The sequence below is a fragment of the Magnolia sinica genome, chromosome 4 (genome assembly GCF_029962835.1).
Source record: "Magnolia sinica isolate HGM2019 chromosome 4, MsV1, whole genome shotgun sequence".
Lineage (NCBI taxonomy): Eukaryota > Viridiplantae > Streptophyta > Magnoliopsida > Magnoliales > Magnoliaceae > Magnolia > Magnolia sinica.
The window spans coordinates 26,175,243-26,193,162 of NC_080576.1; the positions used below are offsets into that span (position 1 = coordinate 26,175,243).

Consider the following 17,920-nt stretch of genomic DNA (forward strand, 5'->3'; position numbering starts at 1 on the left):
GTTTGATTTTTATCATTTCACTAGAAAAAAAAGGTAAATACCCTGGAAATGGCTTATTATTGCCGTTTCATCTGTTTGGATATTGATGGAATTTCATTTTTGAAAACCGGTTCAAAAGTAGTAGAGGCCATTTTAGGACCCCATCTTGATGTATATGACATATCTGTACCATCCATTCATTTTATCACAATATTTTGAGATATAAAAAGGAAAATGAGATTGATCCAACACTCAACTAGCCCGTACCAAAAGAAACAATGGGCTTGGAAGTTTTTAACCGTAGGTTTTTGATTTACATATTTTTACAGCATGGTTCACTTGAGCTTCTGATATGCCTCATTTTTTTGACTTATATTATAAATTCAGCTGACATAATAAATGAACTATGTACATATATGATACGCATCACAGTGGGGCCACAAATATTTCATAATATTTACCGTTTTTACACTGAAAAAGTTAGCCGTAAAATCAATCATGGAGTAGAGTGCGGCAAATGAGGAGGGAAATATTTATTACCATAAACGGGGCATTTCCCTGCCAATTGGAAGATCAAACGCGCCCTTAATGCAACTGCCATTTTATACTTTGTGTATTTTAATGCAACCAAGCTTATTATTTGGTGTGGTCCACTTGGGCGTTGGATCTGCCTCATTTTTGCGCTCATGCCTTAAAATAATATGAGAAAAGCGATTGACAGCTTGGATGTACAGATACATCACAGTGGCCCCGCCCACAGAACTGCCCGTTCGGAGCTAGGGACGGGCGGGGGTAGTACGCAATCCGCGTCCATGCATGAGTTAAGACTCCCACGCTTTTTTAGACAACACGTGTCCAGAATCTATTAGCTTGGCCCCACATAATCGCTGGTTTCGCCACGTGTACCGAGGATCGATGAGAGAAAGAGCCGTTCTCATGGCCTTTCTCTCTTTGGTTTTAATTTCCTTTTTCCATCGTCTCCGGCGGAAAGTTCAGAAAAGAAGCTTTTACCAGGCGGGAACAAAGGCCTACGTTTTTCCCAGATCCCATTTCTGTCATCACCCGCTCTCGAAAAATACACCAAAACTCGTTCCGAGTCACGACTCACCGATTTCGACCCGACGGAGAAAAGAGGCGAGCGACGGAGATTCGCCATGAAATATCGGGCTTCCTTCAGCCTCTTCACCACATTCGTTCTTCTCCTCTTCCTTTTCTTCATCAGACTCCATTACGAGCACACCAAGGTTACTCTTCCTTCTCTGATCTCATCCGTTCACTCTTAAGTGGCTCATGTATCCGTTGATCTGGACCGTCCATTTCGTGTAACCTGGTATTCTCTGGGTGCCGAGCTAAAATTACAGTTACCGAACGATCGAAGCCATCTGAACAACTCCCTGCAAAATGGACGGTCTGGATAAGCTTATTGCACAAAAATCCATCCATCAAACTAAATAGCTGATCTGGTGGCTTCTGCATTTGATTACTTACGTTTCGCAAGAAAACGGTTTGGTCCGGCGATCCTAACCGTCAGATTGGTGGTTTGGAAAAATGGACGTACATTGATAGGATGGTTAAGGATCGTCCGATCAGTGTGATTCTGTTGTGCTGGACCTTGAAGACTATGCTGGGTTAGATGAATGGTTCAGATCAATGCTCTGGACTTTCAACGTACCCAATTCTACTCAACTCATTTGCACTGTAGTACGGTGCAAACTATCTTTATTGGAATTTATTTTTATTTTTTAATGTCGGTTCTTCGATCGTTTTAATGGCCGTTTTCAGATCGAAAGTCAGTGGCGGCCTCTCACCTCAACAAACGCAAGTGATTATCACTACCTATATTGGAATTTATTTTTATTTTTTTAATGTCGATTCTTTGATTGGTTTAATGGCTGTTTCAGATCGACAGTCAACGGCGGCCTCTCCTCTCAACAAACGTAAGTGATTATCACTAGCTATATTGGAATTTATTTTTATTTTTTTAAATGTCGATTCTTCGATCGTTTTAATGGCTGTTTTCAGATCGACAGTCAGCGGCAGCCTCTTACCTCAACAAATGTAAGTGATTATTACTAGCTATATTGGAATTTTTTTTTATTTTTTTAAATGTCAATTCTTCGATCGTTTTAATGGCTGTTTTCAGATTGACAGTCAGCGGCGGCCTCTCACCTCAACCAATGTAAGCGACTTAGAGCGAATAGTTGGAATGGATGGCCATTTTAATTTTTTTATTCTTCAGCTTTTCATTGATGGTATGCTACTTGTATTTATTTCAGAATCCGGACTATAATCGGCTTGAATTATCGGGTTCGCTACCTCGTGGGATAGTGGAATCAACCTCTGATATGGAACTGAAACCTTTGTGGGAGAACCCAAGGTTAAAAGTAACTATTCTGTTCCCACTCTAATTGTGTACTGTTAATGGCTGATTCATCATTGTTGCTATGGATATATAATACAATGCTTGGGCTGAAAGGTTGTAAAGTGCTGTTTGGGGTTATCAGTTTTCAGTTTTTCGTACACGTGGGGCCCATTGTCTAATTATCCAAACCGTTGATGTGACAGGCATCGCCTTGATAGTCCATGCACTGAAACCACCCCAGATTGGAAGATAATAGGTGTTTGTCTTGGCTAGCTGTGAACCATTCTTGTACTTTCTTTATTAAACGTCTACTTGTGGACTGCCATTGAAGGTTAGCATACTTCCAATATTGAAGATTTTTGGCACATGGCCCATCCAAAGCATGTGATCCATAACATCGTGTTTGGATTGCTGAAGCATGTGCCCATTTACTCCCACTTGGATGGTATTGTGCAACCTTATGGCCGAGCATTGGCTATATCTCCATTCCTACAGCTGTCAAATGCTCTATTCTGTTCATCTTTGTTCTTTAAAATTGACCACGTTACTTAATTCAGAGAAACTAAAGGGTCCTGATGCATTAGACGTGAATGGTGTTTTGATGGTTGTACTTCCTTTGAATCGGCCATTGGTTAGATGATCACAACCATTGACGTGTTGGGCTTCTTTTTGGGGACCATTGTTGTGTTTACGAACTGTCCATTTTCAGGTGGCTTATAAAAGGGTTAGGGTATTCAAACTTGGTAAATTTTTAGAGTCTCTCTCATTCACAATAGTACTCATCAGATCAACAGTTTAGATCATCTGACCATGGGCACCACTTTCATGAACCGATGCATCAGGACGCTATCCATGTTTTGATGCATCATGACCTTGTAATGTTTCTTTGTTTGAAGGGAAGCTCCAGGCTGAATTTTGCATAATTCATTTTGATTTAACAATCTTCTGTTGCACCTTATACTATTATATAGCACTCTCATGCATAAGAAAAGTTGAAATCCACCCAGTTATAACTCACTAGAGTCCTACAACCCATCCACTGTACATGTGGGATATATGCTTGCCCATCCAAACCCAAATTGTTGGCTCCAGAGTAGCTCAAAAATAACACTGATTGGATGACAGTAAACATCCAATTGGTGGGCCAGTGGCCATCAAATGGATGTTTGAAACAAAAAATTATTAGCTGTTCAAAGTAGACGTTCCAGATTGCCTAATCGGTATGATTTATGGGCTATGATCCATCCACGATGGGGCTATGGTTTGGATGGTCAAAGAATTAATGTATCCAAACAAAGAAAAAAGAAATAATGAAAGAAGTGGACTTTATGATCTTCATTTGTGATAAATATTGGCCGATGATGTATTTCCAACTTTGATTTTGTAGGGTAGTAGTGAGACTTACACTGCTCTCTTGGCAATACCTGTCGGCATTAAGCAAAAGAAAAATGTGGACATAGTGGTTAGGAAGGTATTTTCGTGAACTCGAAGCTCAATCTTTAACTTGAATAATCCAAGTAGATATTCTGTGTATCTGAAATTTAGGAATCACTAATTATTAATCTAATGTCTTTAGTTCAGTTTCTTTCAGAGAACTGCTCTGTTATTCTTTTTCATTATGATGGGAAAGTGGACGGATGGCGTGATCTTGTATGGAGTGACAAGGCCATACATATAGTTGCTCTCAACCAAACAAAGTGGTAACTGTTTTATGGTTTCCAAATGTTTTAGTGTCTCTCTTTTGCTGTTTTTGTTTTTTTCTTTTTCTCCCTTGTTTTCTACTGTCTGCCATCTCGGCAGGCTTTTGTTTCTTTTGTTTTTGTGTTTCCTTTCCTCCTTCAATGAATTGAGTTATGTTTCAAAAAAAAATGTTTTACAAAATCTTGAAAACTCTGGTTCAACTTCTTATTGATTTTGATGCAACTAGAAAGGTTTTGGGAGATAGCTAGGGCTGTCAGCCGGTCAGGTCCCGTAGTACCCCGGGCTAACCAGTTCGGGTCTTGCTGGGTCTAGGTCTAGTTCTTGAATACCCACACTTGGATCTAATCGGGATTGGGTACCCATCAGGTTCCCATTACGTCTTTTGATCTAGGTATCTAGTTGGGTTTGGGAAAAATAAGAGCATTTACATGGTTGGGCCCACCCAATGGATGGATTAGTTCGCGCACACATGTGCCACTTTGACATTTGTATAGTGTGTAAATGGGCTCTTTTTCTTAGGAAACCTCATTTTGTTGCTAAAATTGTCAACACACACACATATATATATATATTAAATGTATATTATTGTACTATAAAAAACCAACCAAACCCTATCCGGACCCAATCAGACCTGACTTTAATTGCTCGAACCAGACTAGATGCGATTTAAGCTGGTCCCAAGAGGTGAGACCCAAACCCGACCCAAATTCTTAATGTGTCCAAAAGATGGGATCCCTACCCATTAGAATTGGGTCGGGTCCATCAGATACTTGTGGGTCTGGGTACTCATTGACAGCCTTGGAGGTAGTGTTACAATCCATGTGCATGTGGGTTTATTTTTTATTTATTTATTAATGTCAGCATGGGTGTTACTTTCTACAGTTGTATAGCTCTTGATGAAGGTTCAGTTAGGATGCAACTATGTGATTAATACATTTGTTGCTACAGGTGGTTTGCTAAGCGATTTTTACATCCAGATGTTGTGGATATTTATGACTATATCTTTCTATGGGATGAAGATTTAGGAGTGGAGAATTTTCATGCTGGGAGGTATTTGTTTAAGTTACTGATGAAGATGCATATTTTTGAGATCTATTTTACCTTCTTAGCAATAGATGAAAGTTGAATTCCATTCAAAGTATTTGGTTGTTGTTGTGGGGTTTAGTATCTGCTTCTTGTTCTACCTTGCAGGATCAATCTGTGTTTTTTCCCAGTACTACATTGTGACAAATCATTTGGTTGCCATTTCATAGAACTCTCAACTGTACAAGTTTGAGATGGCATTTGTTGAACACTTCAGGTTTATCTAGCTATATGGCAGAGACAGTGCCAATAGGGTTTTAACTCTTACTTGAAGAAGACCATCACACCATCCCTATAGACTAGTAGTAACCTTGCCTTTGGAGCTGTAGATGGCTATAGGAAGGCATTTAGTAGGGCTAATCCTCTTTTGGCTGGGTAATGGACACATTCAAACCTGCAAGGCTGCAACACCAACTGCTTTTATTCTTTCTTGCCGAAGATATATTACAAAATTGGTGTAATCCACATGGTGCGACAAACTTTTTGTAACAATTGTTATGATACTTTGGCTACACCTAATCTTTCCGAAGTTGGTCTGGCTATCAATGTCATCGTCATCGATCCAGTATTGTGCACGTGTACCTGACACCTGGAAGGGTGTACGTTAGCAATGCGGATTTCAAAATGGTAGAAATTTTCAATTCATGTAGTTTCGGGAGTTGCCTATAGCACGAATTCCATAAATTGAACTAGCCAAGCACTAATTTTTTTGCCAAGATGGGCCAATCTTTATGACACTATGCATACCTCCTGGAGCTTGCTTTCCACATATTACCTTGGGTTTTGTGGCGCCTTTCTTCATCTACTATGTGGAGCAGTTTCAGCTTTTACATTTCTTTCCTTTTTTACATAGTTTCTAAGTTCCAACTGATTTTCTTAATTTTGTTCTCCATATGTTCATAAATGAGGTTTTGACCCCTTCTCAAAGTCTACATGTGGTTGAAACGATTTGTTTTTCTTGTCTATGTTCGCTAGGAAATTGTCTTAGTAAAATGTTCACTAGGAAATTGTCTTAGTAATGAGACACTGCATTTTTTCCATTAGTGCGCAATATTGTGATATTCTCATTTTAGTCTCATTTTGTCTTGAGAATATATTCAATAACTACACAAACTTCATGTTGTCTAATCTTGATACAGCACATTGCAGATATGGATTAGAAGCGTTCTATTGAACATTGCAAACTTATTAAAAAAAAGAGCTTTACAAGACTCAAGATATGTCGGAGTATGACAGTATCTCAAGATATGTCGGAGTATGACAGTATGTGTTGGTTTTATTTATCTATTTATTTATTATTATTATTTTTATATATAGCTAAGTACAGGGAAACTACATAATATACAGACAAATGACATGCAAACATAGCAATGTGTTTGGCACATGCATTGGGGTTAATACAGAGCAGCATGAGATATATAATGGTTTTGTCATGTCTTCTGGTAATGCACCTCCCAACTGCTCTCTATTGACATACATAAAATTCACCACCACCACCACCACCACCACCACCACCATCTTAGCCTTTTTCCCAGTTCGAGGTCCAATTTTGAACGGTTGATTGGCAAAATATGGTCATCTACTGGTTGGACATCTACCTTCCTCTTCTACCTGGGGCCTAGGCTCTACATCTGGTTGGCCATGGTAGAGGCTCACATGGACAATGCTCGCATGTCAACACAGTACCACCCAGTACTAACCCCTAGCCCAACTAATACAAGCATCTTCCAAATGGCAAACAAGCTAACTGGGATTATGGATGGGAGTTGCTAGATATACCATTGAGCACACATGGAGTTCCCTTGTATCATGTAATAAACACCAGTACCCAAATCGACACAAATGTACCACAAAAAATTGAAATGACATGCTCTCTTTCAAAAAAAGAAAAAGAAAAAAAAGGTTCAATTAGTTAGCTGCAAAAGCAGCAGGTAGCTCACTTATTTGTTTGGAAGGTACAGCAGGTAGCTCACTGGTACATGTTTTATTGAATGCCACTCATATGCTGACTTGGTCAGGCCAAATACTGTAACCTAATGATTGCACAATACCCAAAAGGGAGCCTTCATGTAAAAGCAGACATGATTGGAGCCCATAATATTTTATGGGCCCTGACCCTGCAAAGTCCAAGTCAATTTTATCTGTTTGACCCAAACATTCGAAGGGGGCGCTTACGTTTTTCAGCTGGCTCGTAACAAAAAGATTCTGTAGGTGTTTTACTAATAGGCTTCAAAGCCATTGCTTGCTGGCTTCAAAGTTTAAAAAGCAAAGGACTGACGTCCCCCCAGACCCCTGACTCCATAGCCCCATTTTCATTGAAAGAAAGATTCTCGATCGATTTGGCAATAACCACAGGATGACCAGTAATCTGTGTCACTGCTTTTATATTGTTTTTTTTTTTCCCGTTCTCCCCAAGAAGAGGGATCATAACAGCGATACCCTTTTTGCCCAGATGGGTTTCAAAGGAAAATACACATAACCGCCTTTGGTGAAAGCTTGTCACGGCTGATGGACGGAAGAAGAAGAAAACATCGGCATAGATGTTGGTTCCCCCCGGTTCATAGGTTATTGGCCCAGTTTGGCACGCCTCAAGCAAGGCGTCAGTGAAACTTCTTCCTAACTTTGCCGGACCCTCTTCCTCCATTTGAAGAGTAATAACATGACATGATGAGTCATAGTTAAAGACCGTAGGATATTGTAATTAAGGCATCACATCATTTTGATTATTTATAATTCTTTGATATCGTGTTGTCTAGGGCTAAGTTCCACAATAGTGGGTTGGACCTTCCTCATCCCTGGCCATCCCATTGATGTCACCAGGGTTGCACATTGATAAGCTGTTGATATTCAATTTCATCCAACTAGGAGGTGGTGGTATTCAATCCTAATGATTCCTATGGGGCTCATAATAATCTGAAATGACTGAAACCCAATTCCTGCTCGATTCCTAAATGCTAACTCCTTTAAACTTCTTGGGATGGATTGCCCAGCTCGTAATATAGTATATGATCCTCTCCTCCACCCCAAGCAGTGGCAATGCAATGTCATACAATAAGTATTGGCCACCGTAAATATTATTAGCTAGAAGTTGGAGCTCTAAACACTTGGTTGATTAGCCTTTCCATAAAGAAGATACATGTGGATTCAGGTTTCTCACCTTCAGTTTTCTGCACATGGCCCTTTCAGTTGCATTTCTTCTTGGTGATTATCAGCTAACTCTTCTTTTTGTTTCTCACGCTCTGTGAATAATCTCATATATTTAGTTTTATATTAAAGTTATCAATTGCTGGATGTTCAGGTATTTGAGAATAATGATTTCTGAAGGTTTAGAGATTTCACAGCCTGCTTTGGATCCGCGTCGATCCGAAATTCATCATCGCATTACTGTACGCAATAGAACGGGGAAGGTTCACAGGTTAGTAAAGCTACCTTCCAACACTTTTTTTTTTTTTTTTTTGCTGCTGTGGCTTGATGGGCTATAGGGACACTTCCAGTTGAAACTACTTATTTCTTCTATATGATGCTTAGGCGAGTGTACGGTTTTCATGGGAGTTTGAATTGCTCAGATGATAGTAGAGGGCCTCCATGCACTGGGTAAGTTTCTATTTTTGTTGGACTTATTGAAGCAAGCAACATTAATGGAATCCGTTCCTCAGCTTATACTTTCCACTCCCAGTTGCAATCTGAAAAAAGTCTTTTATTCTCTCAGAGAAAACATTTTAAATAGAAAAGTTGGAAGACATCAGGAATTTTCTCCGTGAATCTTTTCCTGAATACAAAATATTGGTTAAACTCATTGTCTACCACTCGCTATGAGAGTTGGTTAGGTGGGTCACACTCCTTCAGAGGGGAGATCCAGGCTTGAGTCCTGTTGATGTCCTGGTTACAGTCTGCATGAAATGATCGTGTAATCCCAAAGAAAAAAGTCATCTCATTCAAGATTTGGATGACTATTTAGTTTCCCTTTGCATTGAATACGCCACTTCTCAGTAAAAAAGGGAAAATAGGGAAGAAAGAGGGTGGAATGTACCATGAGTTGAAGCAATATTAGCATTTGAAGGAAATGATTCTTTTGCTGTTATTTGCGCTCTCTTCTTTCATATACACTGCAGATAGAGGGAGAGAATACTTGAACAGAGTGGTTTAGGCCCTGTTTGGTAGCTCTTTTTGGTTAACAATAATTATATATTAGAGATCTTGATCTCAAATTCGTGATGAGTTCATGTTAATTGAAATAATGTATTAGAGATTAAAATCTTTTAATTACTTTTTTTTTGAAGATTTCTTATACACAATTACTGTTAACCAGTGTTCGAAATATCGGTATCGCACAATGTATCGCACCCTTGGGATACAGATATGTATCGGTTATTGCATGGGATATATCGTTTGTATCACATAATTTATCGCACTTTTTGGGAAGCATGGGGAAACATTAGGAAAATAGTTGAATTTTTCAATGAAATTTCAGGGATTGTTAAAAAAGACATCAAAACACACTTTTAAATCATAAAATCTCAAAAAAGAAGGGCACATAGTAGGTTTCCTTTGTATAGGGTCCTAAGCTATGCGTTGTCCGATTGAACTAAGACAACTATATCCAGTATCCACCTCGTCCATCTGTTTTTCCATATCATTTTAGGACATTATGCAAAAAATTAAGCAGATCCAATAATCAGGTAGACCATATCACAGGAAACAATGGTGATTGACCATTAGTGGGCCACAAAAGTTTTGGATCAAGCTAATAATTCTTTTTTCTCTTCATTCAAACTTATGTGAAGTTATCAGCAGATTTGATGCCTAATAAAATATAGGGAAAATTAAGGTGCACCCTAAGAAGTTTTTAATAGTACCATGTTCAACTACCACAGTTTCCTTGAGTATAGTCCACCTGATAATTGGATCTTCTTAATTATTGGGATCATGCTGTAAAATGATTCGAAAAAATGGATGGACAAAGTGGATACAAAATACACACGTCAAGTTGGACCCCAGGGGCTGTACGGTCTTGGGTGAGGCCGGGGTCTCACTTAATCCACTCAAATACGCTATTATAGTACTAAGTAAACTCTATTGGGTCTACTGCGAATGTACATGGTTTATCCACATTGGCCATCCATTTTTCCAGCTCATTTTAGGGGTTGAGCCCAAATTTGAAACATATCCAAAGCTCAAATGAACCATACCGCTGGAAACAATAGGAATAATGATTTCCACTGTTGAAACCTTCCTAGGGCCTACAGTGATGTTTATTTTTCATCCAACCTGTTCATAAGATCACGAAGACGTGGATGAAGGACAAGAACAAATATCAACTTGATCCAAAACTTCTTTGGCCCCCAAGAATTTTTTAACGGTAGACGTTCAATTCGCACTGTTTTCTGTGGTGTGGTCCACTTGAGCTTTAGATATGCTTCATTGTTTGGGCTAAAATCATAAAATTATATGGTAAAATGGATGGATGGAGTGGATAAAATACATGAATTATAGTGGGCCAGACGGAGTTTACTCACTACGTCATGCGCTTCCCACTACACTGCAAAGCGGGCGCAGACGCTCCTCCAGCTCGAGTTGTATGAACGGTTCAAAGTTAAATGGGCCCCACAGTAATGTATTTATTATATCTATACCGTTCATGCATTTGGAGAGATCATTTTAGATCATGAGCCTAAAAATGAGTCATATCCAAAGCTCAAGTGGACCACACCACAAATAGTAGTGGGGACTAATTATCACCGTTAAAACATTCATAGGCCCACCATAACGTTTATTTTTCATCCAATCCATTCATTAGGTCACACAGATCTGGATGAGGGAAAAACAAATATCATATCGATCCAAAACTTTTGTGACCCCCAAAAGGGTTTCAATGGTAAACGTTCAATCTTCCACTGCTATTTTCAGTTTGGTCCACTTGATCTTTGGATCTGTCTTATTTTTCGGCTTAAGCCTTACGACGAGCTCGTCAAATGGACGAATGGTTTGCATATAACACATACCTCATGATGGGACCCACAAAACTTGGTGACGTCAACACACCAGTCGGTGGTGTGTGGTACACCACTCTATTCCAAAAAAGGACCCGGACGCCCTTTTTTTTTTCAAAGCAAAGAGGGTTCCGACCCTAAAATCTCTCCTACATCACCAAGATCTTCGGATTTCGGCGAAGATTCTCCAGATTTCAACGAGGATTTCCCCGGATGTCGCCAAATACTCGGATTTCTTCGGATTTTGACAGATTTCTCGGAGATTTTGTTTCCACTAACCTACGAAAGAAGCTTTGATTCGAATGGCCCACCAAATGGAAGCTTCCAATGATGGCGATCTCTTGCACAGGTACCGAAATCCAGTTTCTCTGTTTTTTTTTTTTCGATTTTTTCGAATAATGATGCCGTCTGCGTAATTTTTTTTTTTTTTTACTTGGTCTCTTTTGAAGGGTATCGGGTCGCTGGACTGCGATACCGATAATATCGGCCGATAGTATCGATATTTTGAACACTGCTGTTAACTAAATGAACTGAGGTGGGCTTCCATATGGTTACCATCCCCATATTTATGTATAAGAAATCTTAGAGAGAGAGAGAGAGAGAGAGAGAGAGAGAGAGAGAGAGAGAGAGAGAGAGAGTTTGGTGCTTTCCTCCCAGCAAAATCATTCTTCTTGATCATTCTTTTTTATTTTTATTTTTATTTTTTAAATGGAGTATTTTTTTGAATTTTGAATTTTGGGAAGGAGGGAAAAATTGGTTTAAATTTTAAAATTTTGGAAAAAAAGGGCCGGGCCAGGCTGACGTGCTTTTGGACAGCTAGGTCCAAGCCTGGCCCCCTCAAGAAATCAGCCTAGTTTTAAGCTCGAGCGTGGCCCTCAGGCCTCTAGCTCAAGCCCGCCTGAGGCGGGCTGGGCCTAGAAGCCCGTCAGGCCAACCTACACCATTAACAACCCTAATCATAATTTAACAATTGCTGGAGACCAATATGGTACTCCGCATAACTAATACACATCCATGTCTTTCTACCATAACAATGAAGCAATCATGCGGAAAACAAGTTCAACAATGAATGCTTTTATGTTTTGGTTGATGCTATGTTACTGAATTGGAAACAAAGTAAGTGGTTTGTTTGAATGTTTTTTGTCCTTTCCTCTATTTCATCATCATCATCATCGTCTAAGCCTTCTCCTAATTAATTGTGGTTGGCTACATGAATCCTTTTCCACCATTCCACTCTATCAAGGGCCAAAACTTCAGTTAGACCATGGTCATCAATCCTTACTTCCAACCTCCACCCATGCCTTTTGGGTCCTTCCCCTTGCCCTCCTTTTAGAGCCTTCAACTTGCACTAACTCACTCCAAACTAGCGCAGTTCTTGGTCTCCGTTGCACATGACAAAACCATCTAAATATGCTTTCCCTCATCTTATATTGGTGCTACTCCTTTCCTCTGTTTAAAGAATACCAAACCATGCCAACTTGCATTCTTCATAGGAACTGTTTTCAAAGTAGAAAATTGTTGCGTTAGGGTGGCACCTCGAAAATTGATTGATTAGGCTTTACAACTAATATATCCCATCTTTCCCCTTTACCCGGCCCAATTAGTTGGGATAAGGTTTAGATAATGATATCCATCTTCCATTGGTGACAAAAGAAAGCTCGATGAGGTTTTGTTGGTCTTTTGTTGGTTATTCTAAGTAACAATATTTCAAGTGGAGGCAAGAACGTGACTGTGTTTCTTTTGCTTGTCAAATTAATAAAGTTGTAGATCATCTCCGTTTCTCCAACCATATGCTCATATCCATGATGATGGAAGTTTGGCATCACATAAACCATTTTAACAAGTAAATGCTGGGATCGTCATGAGAAAAGAAGAGAGGTGTTTCAGGCCAATTTTGGCGTTTTAATTGCTGGGCTTGGGCCCAATGTTTTGAAAGTTGTATCGGATCCTAAATCGTAAGAGGGATGAGCAGTGTTTTAAGTATCGACGATATCAGCTGATATATCCCACGATATATTTTTTATCTCGCCTGTGCGATAAGAAATGCACATCCGGTGAGCATTTTAGATTTTTGATCCTTTTTTTTTTAGGTGTTGTAAATCATGTTAAATTAGTGTCAAATTGTTACAAATCCATGCAAATCATGGATTGGGAGCTTCAATTTCGAGATTTGGAGGAAATGGGCCGAGTTTCAAAAATTTCCAATTTCTCGAAAATCGATTGCCATCTTTGTGTCCAAACATAAATCAAACATGTATGTAACTTGATCTAGTGATTCTTCTTTTGCTTTTGAATGTATTGCTTGTTTTTCCACATGTCTTCTTATATTTATAAATTATATGAATAAACTTTGAATATGCTTGCAACAATTCAATTAGACAATGCATAGATTAGGACCCCATACAAAGAAAACCTATTATGTGCACTTTTTTTTTTTTGTAATGTTTTGATTTACTAGTGTATTAATGTCTTTTTTAACAATCACTAAAGTTTCATTGAAAAATTCGACCATTTCCCCAATGTTTCCCCATGTTTCCAACAACAACAATACATTATGTGATACAACTGATATATCCCATGCGATAACCGATACGTATCTGCATCCCAAGGGTTTGATATGTAACGCGATACCAATATTTCGAACACTGGGGATGTGATCATAAATAATAAATTGCAAGATTGTAAGATATTTATTGTTTTGTTTCATAAAATATAGAAAATATAAAATAATATTTTCAAATGATAAAGCTACACAATAATATCAAAACATAAAAAAATAGGATATGATTAGTTCTTTTAAATTCTATCATACATTCATACTACATCAGGTTACGTGCAGAATATCAACACAATACAACAACAAATTATCTTTTGTTGCTTAAAACACACAGTAATAATGTTTTTGTACTTTTCAAGTTTCAAAACTTAAAGCCCCAAGTGAATGAAAGCAAACACTCAAATCTCAATTTATGTCAAATAGTTAATCCATTTAAGTTGCTTCAACATCTTCATCTCCACTACAACCGTCATCATTGGAGTCATACATGTATGATATATTTGACAAGATACAAAACTAAAAAAATGCCCCTCACAGGTGCTTAATGCAAATGCAATAGATGTCATTTAGACTTAAAAGGGCCCAAAATAACTTTGAAAGAAAAAAAAGAAGGAAAGCAAATAACAATTTGAGAGGCCATGGTTTAGCCTACAACCATGATACTTGTCGTTCAATTGAGTTGTAAGATTTTAACAACAATGCTCGGGCCCGAGTTTGACAACTTTTTTTTTTTTTTTTCAAGAGGTTTGATGTCTTTTTTCCAATTGAGCCCTGACAATACCTGGATGTGGTCTTGTTCATGTTGATCTTTGGCACAGGCCTGAATTTTAGGCCTGACAAAGTGGTGGGACAGATTTGGCTGGCCCTACCCATTGCCACCTTGAGTTGGGTCACAGGCGAAAGCCCAACAAGTTACAGCTCCTTAAATCGAAACTTGTCATTGAAGCCTTTGAAGTATGGTAGGGTAAGGTAACTTGATTTACTTCCCTAACAATGGACCTACCGAAAAAGGTCGTTGACTTGCTTCCCTTCTTGCAGTTCGATATTATTGTGAAGAATGTGCACCGAAAGCATCTTGTCATCATGTTTGTAATTGCTGCATTCAACATTCTAAAAGAATGAACTGTGTTAGCTGAGTTTAAAACATTAGACACCAAACATCCAAATAAATAAATAAAAGAATTACTTATTTATCCAAGAAAGCTGTATAAAGAAGATGGCTGTTTGATGCGGACATCAGTGGTGCACCATTTAGAGTGTACCGGAGGAGGAGGTGTCGCCGATAGAGTACCGGAGTTGAGGAGTTGATGCAGATGGACGTTGGGTCCATCGGACCCATTTTCTGACGCGTTACGAGTGTAGGAGTGGCATGACCACACCTTGACCATAGATCCATGGGTCGGATTTCACACCCTACCACACGAGTGTTTTTATTTTAGGCGTTTTTGTTCTTTTCCTTATTTTAGGGGCTTTATTGTACTTTCTTTACTTTTTGTCTTTTTTTTTTTTTGTTATTTTTCTTGTTTTAAGGGGCTTTAGTACACTTTTACTTTTTCCATAGCTTATATATACATTGTGAGAAATCCTATTTTCATTATTATTGAATGAATAAAAATTCGTCTATTTTCTTTCTCTTTATTCAAGAGATTAGGGGTTTTAGGATTGACCCTTGGGTGTTGAGGATTCCACCCTGATTTCAGGTTTCCTTCTTTCTATATCTTCGAGGTACGGGAAAAGGTAGAATCATTCTCCTTCTTTTCTTTTGACGACAAAATGATCTGTACTTTCTTCATCTCGAACCCTTCATTCTTTACCCTTCATTTTTTAATATCCACTTTTTAGTTTGAACGGAAAATAGAGATGGTTAGTCAGTAGAATCAGATCTAAACTTGACTGTGGACTGACTTATGCTAGATCTGAGATATTCTCATATCCCTAGGTCTTCCCTTTTTACTGTTTACGCGATTTTATGATAAGGGGCATGATCCTGACGGAATGACCTCATCTTTGTTTTGAAGTTTACCTAATCCCTTTGACTGGAAACAATTAGTTAATTGGTGTATTTATTTGAACATTTTCTAACCTGATTATACATGCATCTAGGATTAGGTCATCACATGTCCTTGCATCAAATTTGGTATCAGAGATCAGTTTTAGCGTAGGTTAGTTTATTGTCAATCCGTCTATAGTAAAAATTTCTACAGAAACCCTTTACCCAAATTTTAAAAATCGTTTAGGTTTCGAGCGCTCCGCCCCGAACCTTAGGAAGGGGCACACCGCCCCCTGCGTGCATATTTTGTTGAATTTATTTAGCCCCTTTTCCTAGGTTTTGTTGAGTCTCCATATAGATTTAGGCCATATAGGGTAGTTGTATTGCATTGGTATCATTGTTTTTACCCTTTCTCGCACATAGATCTAGGACCATTCACTCGTCATTCCTGGTGTATGCCCACGCACACTGGTCGTGGGTTCGGTCTCCATTACACCATGGACTCTGATCAATTTACCAAGGCTATGGAGGGCCTAACTAAGGGAATGGATCAATAGTTTCGAACCTTAAGGGATAATATCGCGCAGCAGTTTGCGCATCAGGATGGTAGGTTCACGCATCTAGAGGAGAGTGTTGTGCGTCTAGAGGCTGGTATTCCAACTGCCACTGTAAGTGGAGCCCAGGCGACCCTCGACATTGGGGTTGTTGATCAGTCCCAAGTTGTGGGCCCTGATCCACCTAAAGATGGTTTGGGCGCAGGCCAGGCCTATGGGCCTGGCAACAGACACGATGGGGTGTATCCATTACCACCCACACATATAGGTGTACACGAATTGAGCTAGCTCGGTTAGCTCGCTCGACTCGACTCGACTCGGTTTGAAGTTGAGTTCGAGTTGAGTCGAGCTGATTTTTTTAGCCCGAAAATGAGTTTGAGTTGGCCTCAACTCGACTCGACTTGGATTGAACCAGTTTGGTGACTCGGTTACTTTGATATTAATGTTGCTCACCAAGTGTTTGATGAAATGACTCAACGACGTGTAGCTGGTGGCAAGGAAGGTATGTATATGAAACAAATACCGTTTTTTTTTTTTTTTTTTTTGATTTTTATGTTGCTTAGAAGGTGTTTGATAAAATACCTGAAAAACCTTTGGTGCTGTTTTACATACAGTGGGATTTTGAAGGTGCAGTCCAGATGTTTGTGGAAATGCTTTACAAGTGAACTTGGCTTGAACTGGCCCGAGCTGCTGATCGAACTGAGCCGTGCCGGCCAGTTAGGCTCGAGGACCAAGCCGAGCCGAGTTCGAGCTGAGATCAGCTAGTGGCCGAGCCGAGCCGAGTCGAGTTGAGGCCAGCTCGACTCGGTTCGACTCGATGTACACCCCTACCCACACATAATCGTGATCCTGTTCTTTCTGCCCAATGGGAGGGCCATGATGGGGTGTGTCGTCAGCACCCCCAGAGATATCATGAGCATGAGGATCCTGTTTCTAAGGTCATGAAGGGCATCAAGGTTGACGCCCCCAGTTTTGATGGGAGATTGGACCCCAAAATTTTTTCTGACTGGTTAGCAGACATGGACCACTTCTTTAAGTGTCACGGTCTGCCAGACCCACGACGAGTCGGGTTCGCCAAGATGAAATTGGTGGGCCAAGCAAAACTATATTGGGGGAATGTGGAGCGTCGCCGTGAGCGATCTGGAGAGGGGCCAGTTCTCTTTTGGATTGAGATGAAAGAGTTGTTGTGAGAGAAGTATGTTCCCCTTTCTTATAAGCAGAGACTGTTGGATCAATAACACATTTTGCGCTAAGGATCCATGACAGTGACGGAATACATTGCTAAGTTTGAGGAATATATGATGAGGTGCGATGTAGATGAAGACCCCGCTGTGGTTCTCTCCCGTTTCCGTATGGGCCTCAGGCCTAAGCTTGAGCGGGAGCTCACGCTTCACATGGTCACTAGTCTGGAACATGCTTACTAGGTGCAGGAAATGGAGCACTGTGTGCGCCAGTCCAATGTGAGGGGGATTGATTTTCGACCTACTATGCCTAGAGTAGCTCCACAGGGAGTAAGACCCCAGGTCGGAATTCAACCCAGAGCTCATCTCGGTACCCAACCAGTCAACAGAAATCGAAGTAATAATATGGCTGAACCAAGTAGTAGGCTCGCGATGCCAAGGTAGTGTTACCGCTGTGGTGGCATGGGTCACATCGCTGCCGAGTGTTCAAAGAAGGGTGGGCGCATTGCCTTTGTTTTTTTTT

General features: G+C 39.7%; 1 protein-coding gene across 4 annotated transcripts in view; it reads left to right on the plus strand.

Annotated features, from left to right (window-relative positions):
- Positions 1 to 958: 958 nt before the first annotated feature.
- The window catches only part of LOC131242852 (uncharacterized), a 47,109-nt gene continuing 30,147 nt past the window's right edge, over positions 959 to 17,920 (plus strand). For 3 of the 4 annotated variants that reach the window (XR_009169748.1, XM_058241768.1, XM_058241770.1), the window contains exons 1-9: positions 959 to 1,223; positions 1,762 to 2,037; positions 2,123 to 2,158; positions 2,256 to 2,363; positions 3,729 to 3,812; positions 3,923 to 4,041; positions 4,991 to 5,092; positions 8,424 to 8,540; positions 8,654 to 8,719. Coding sequence is in view for 3 of the 4 variants with exons in the window: in XM_058241768.1 (XP_058097751.1) it covers positions 2,325 to 2,363; positions 3,729 to 3,812; positions 3,923 to 4,041; positions 4,991 to 5,092; positions 8,424 to 8,540; positions 8,654 to 8,719 (527 nt within the window). In the remaining variant the exon portion in view is untranslated. The remainder of the gene's footprint in view (positions 1,224 to 1,761; positions 2,038 to 2,122; positions 2,159 to 2,255; positions 2,364 to 3,728; positions 3,813 to 3,922; positions 4,042 to 4,990; positions 5,093 to 8,423; positions 8,541 to 8,653; positions 8,720 to 17,920) is intronic. The other variant, XM_058241769.1, reaches the window with a different exon arrangement.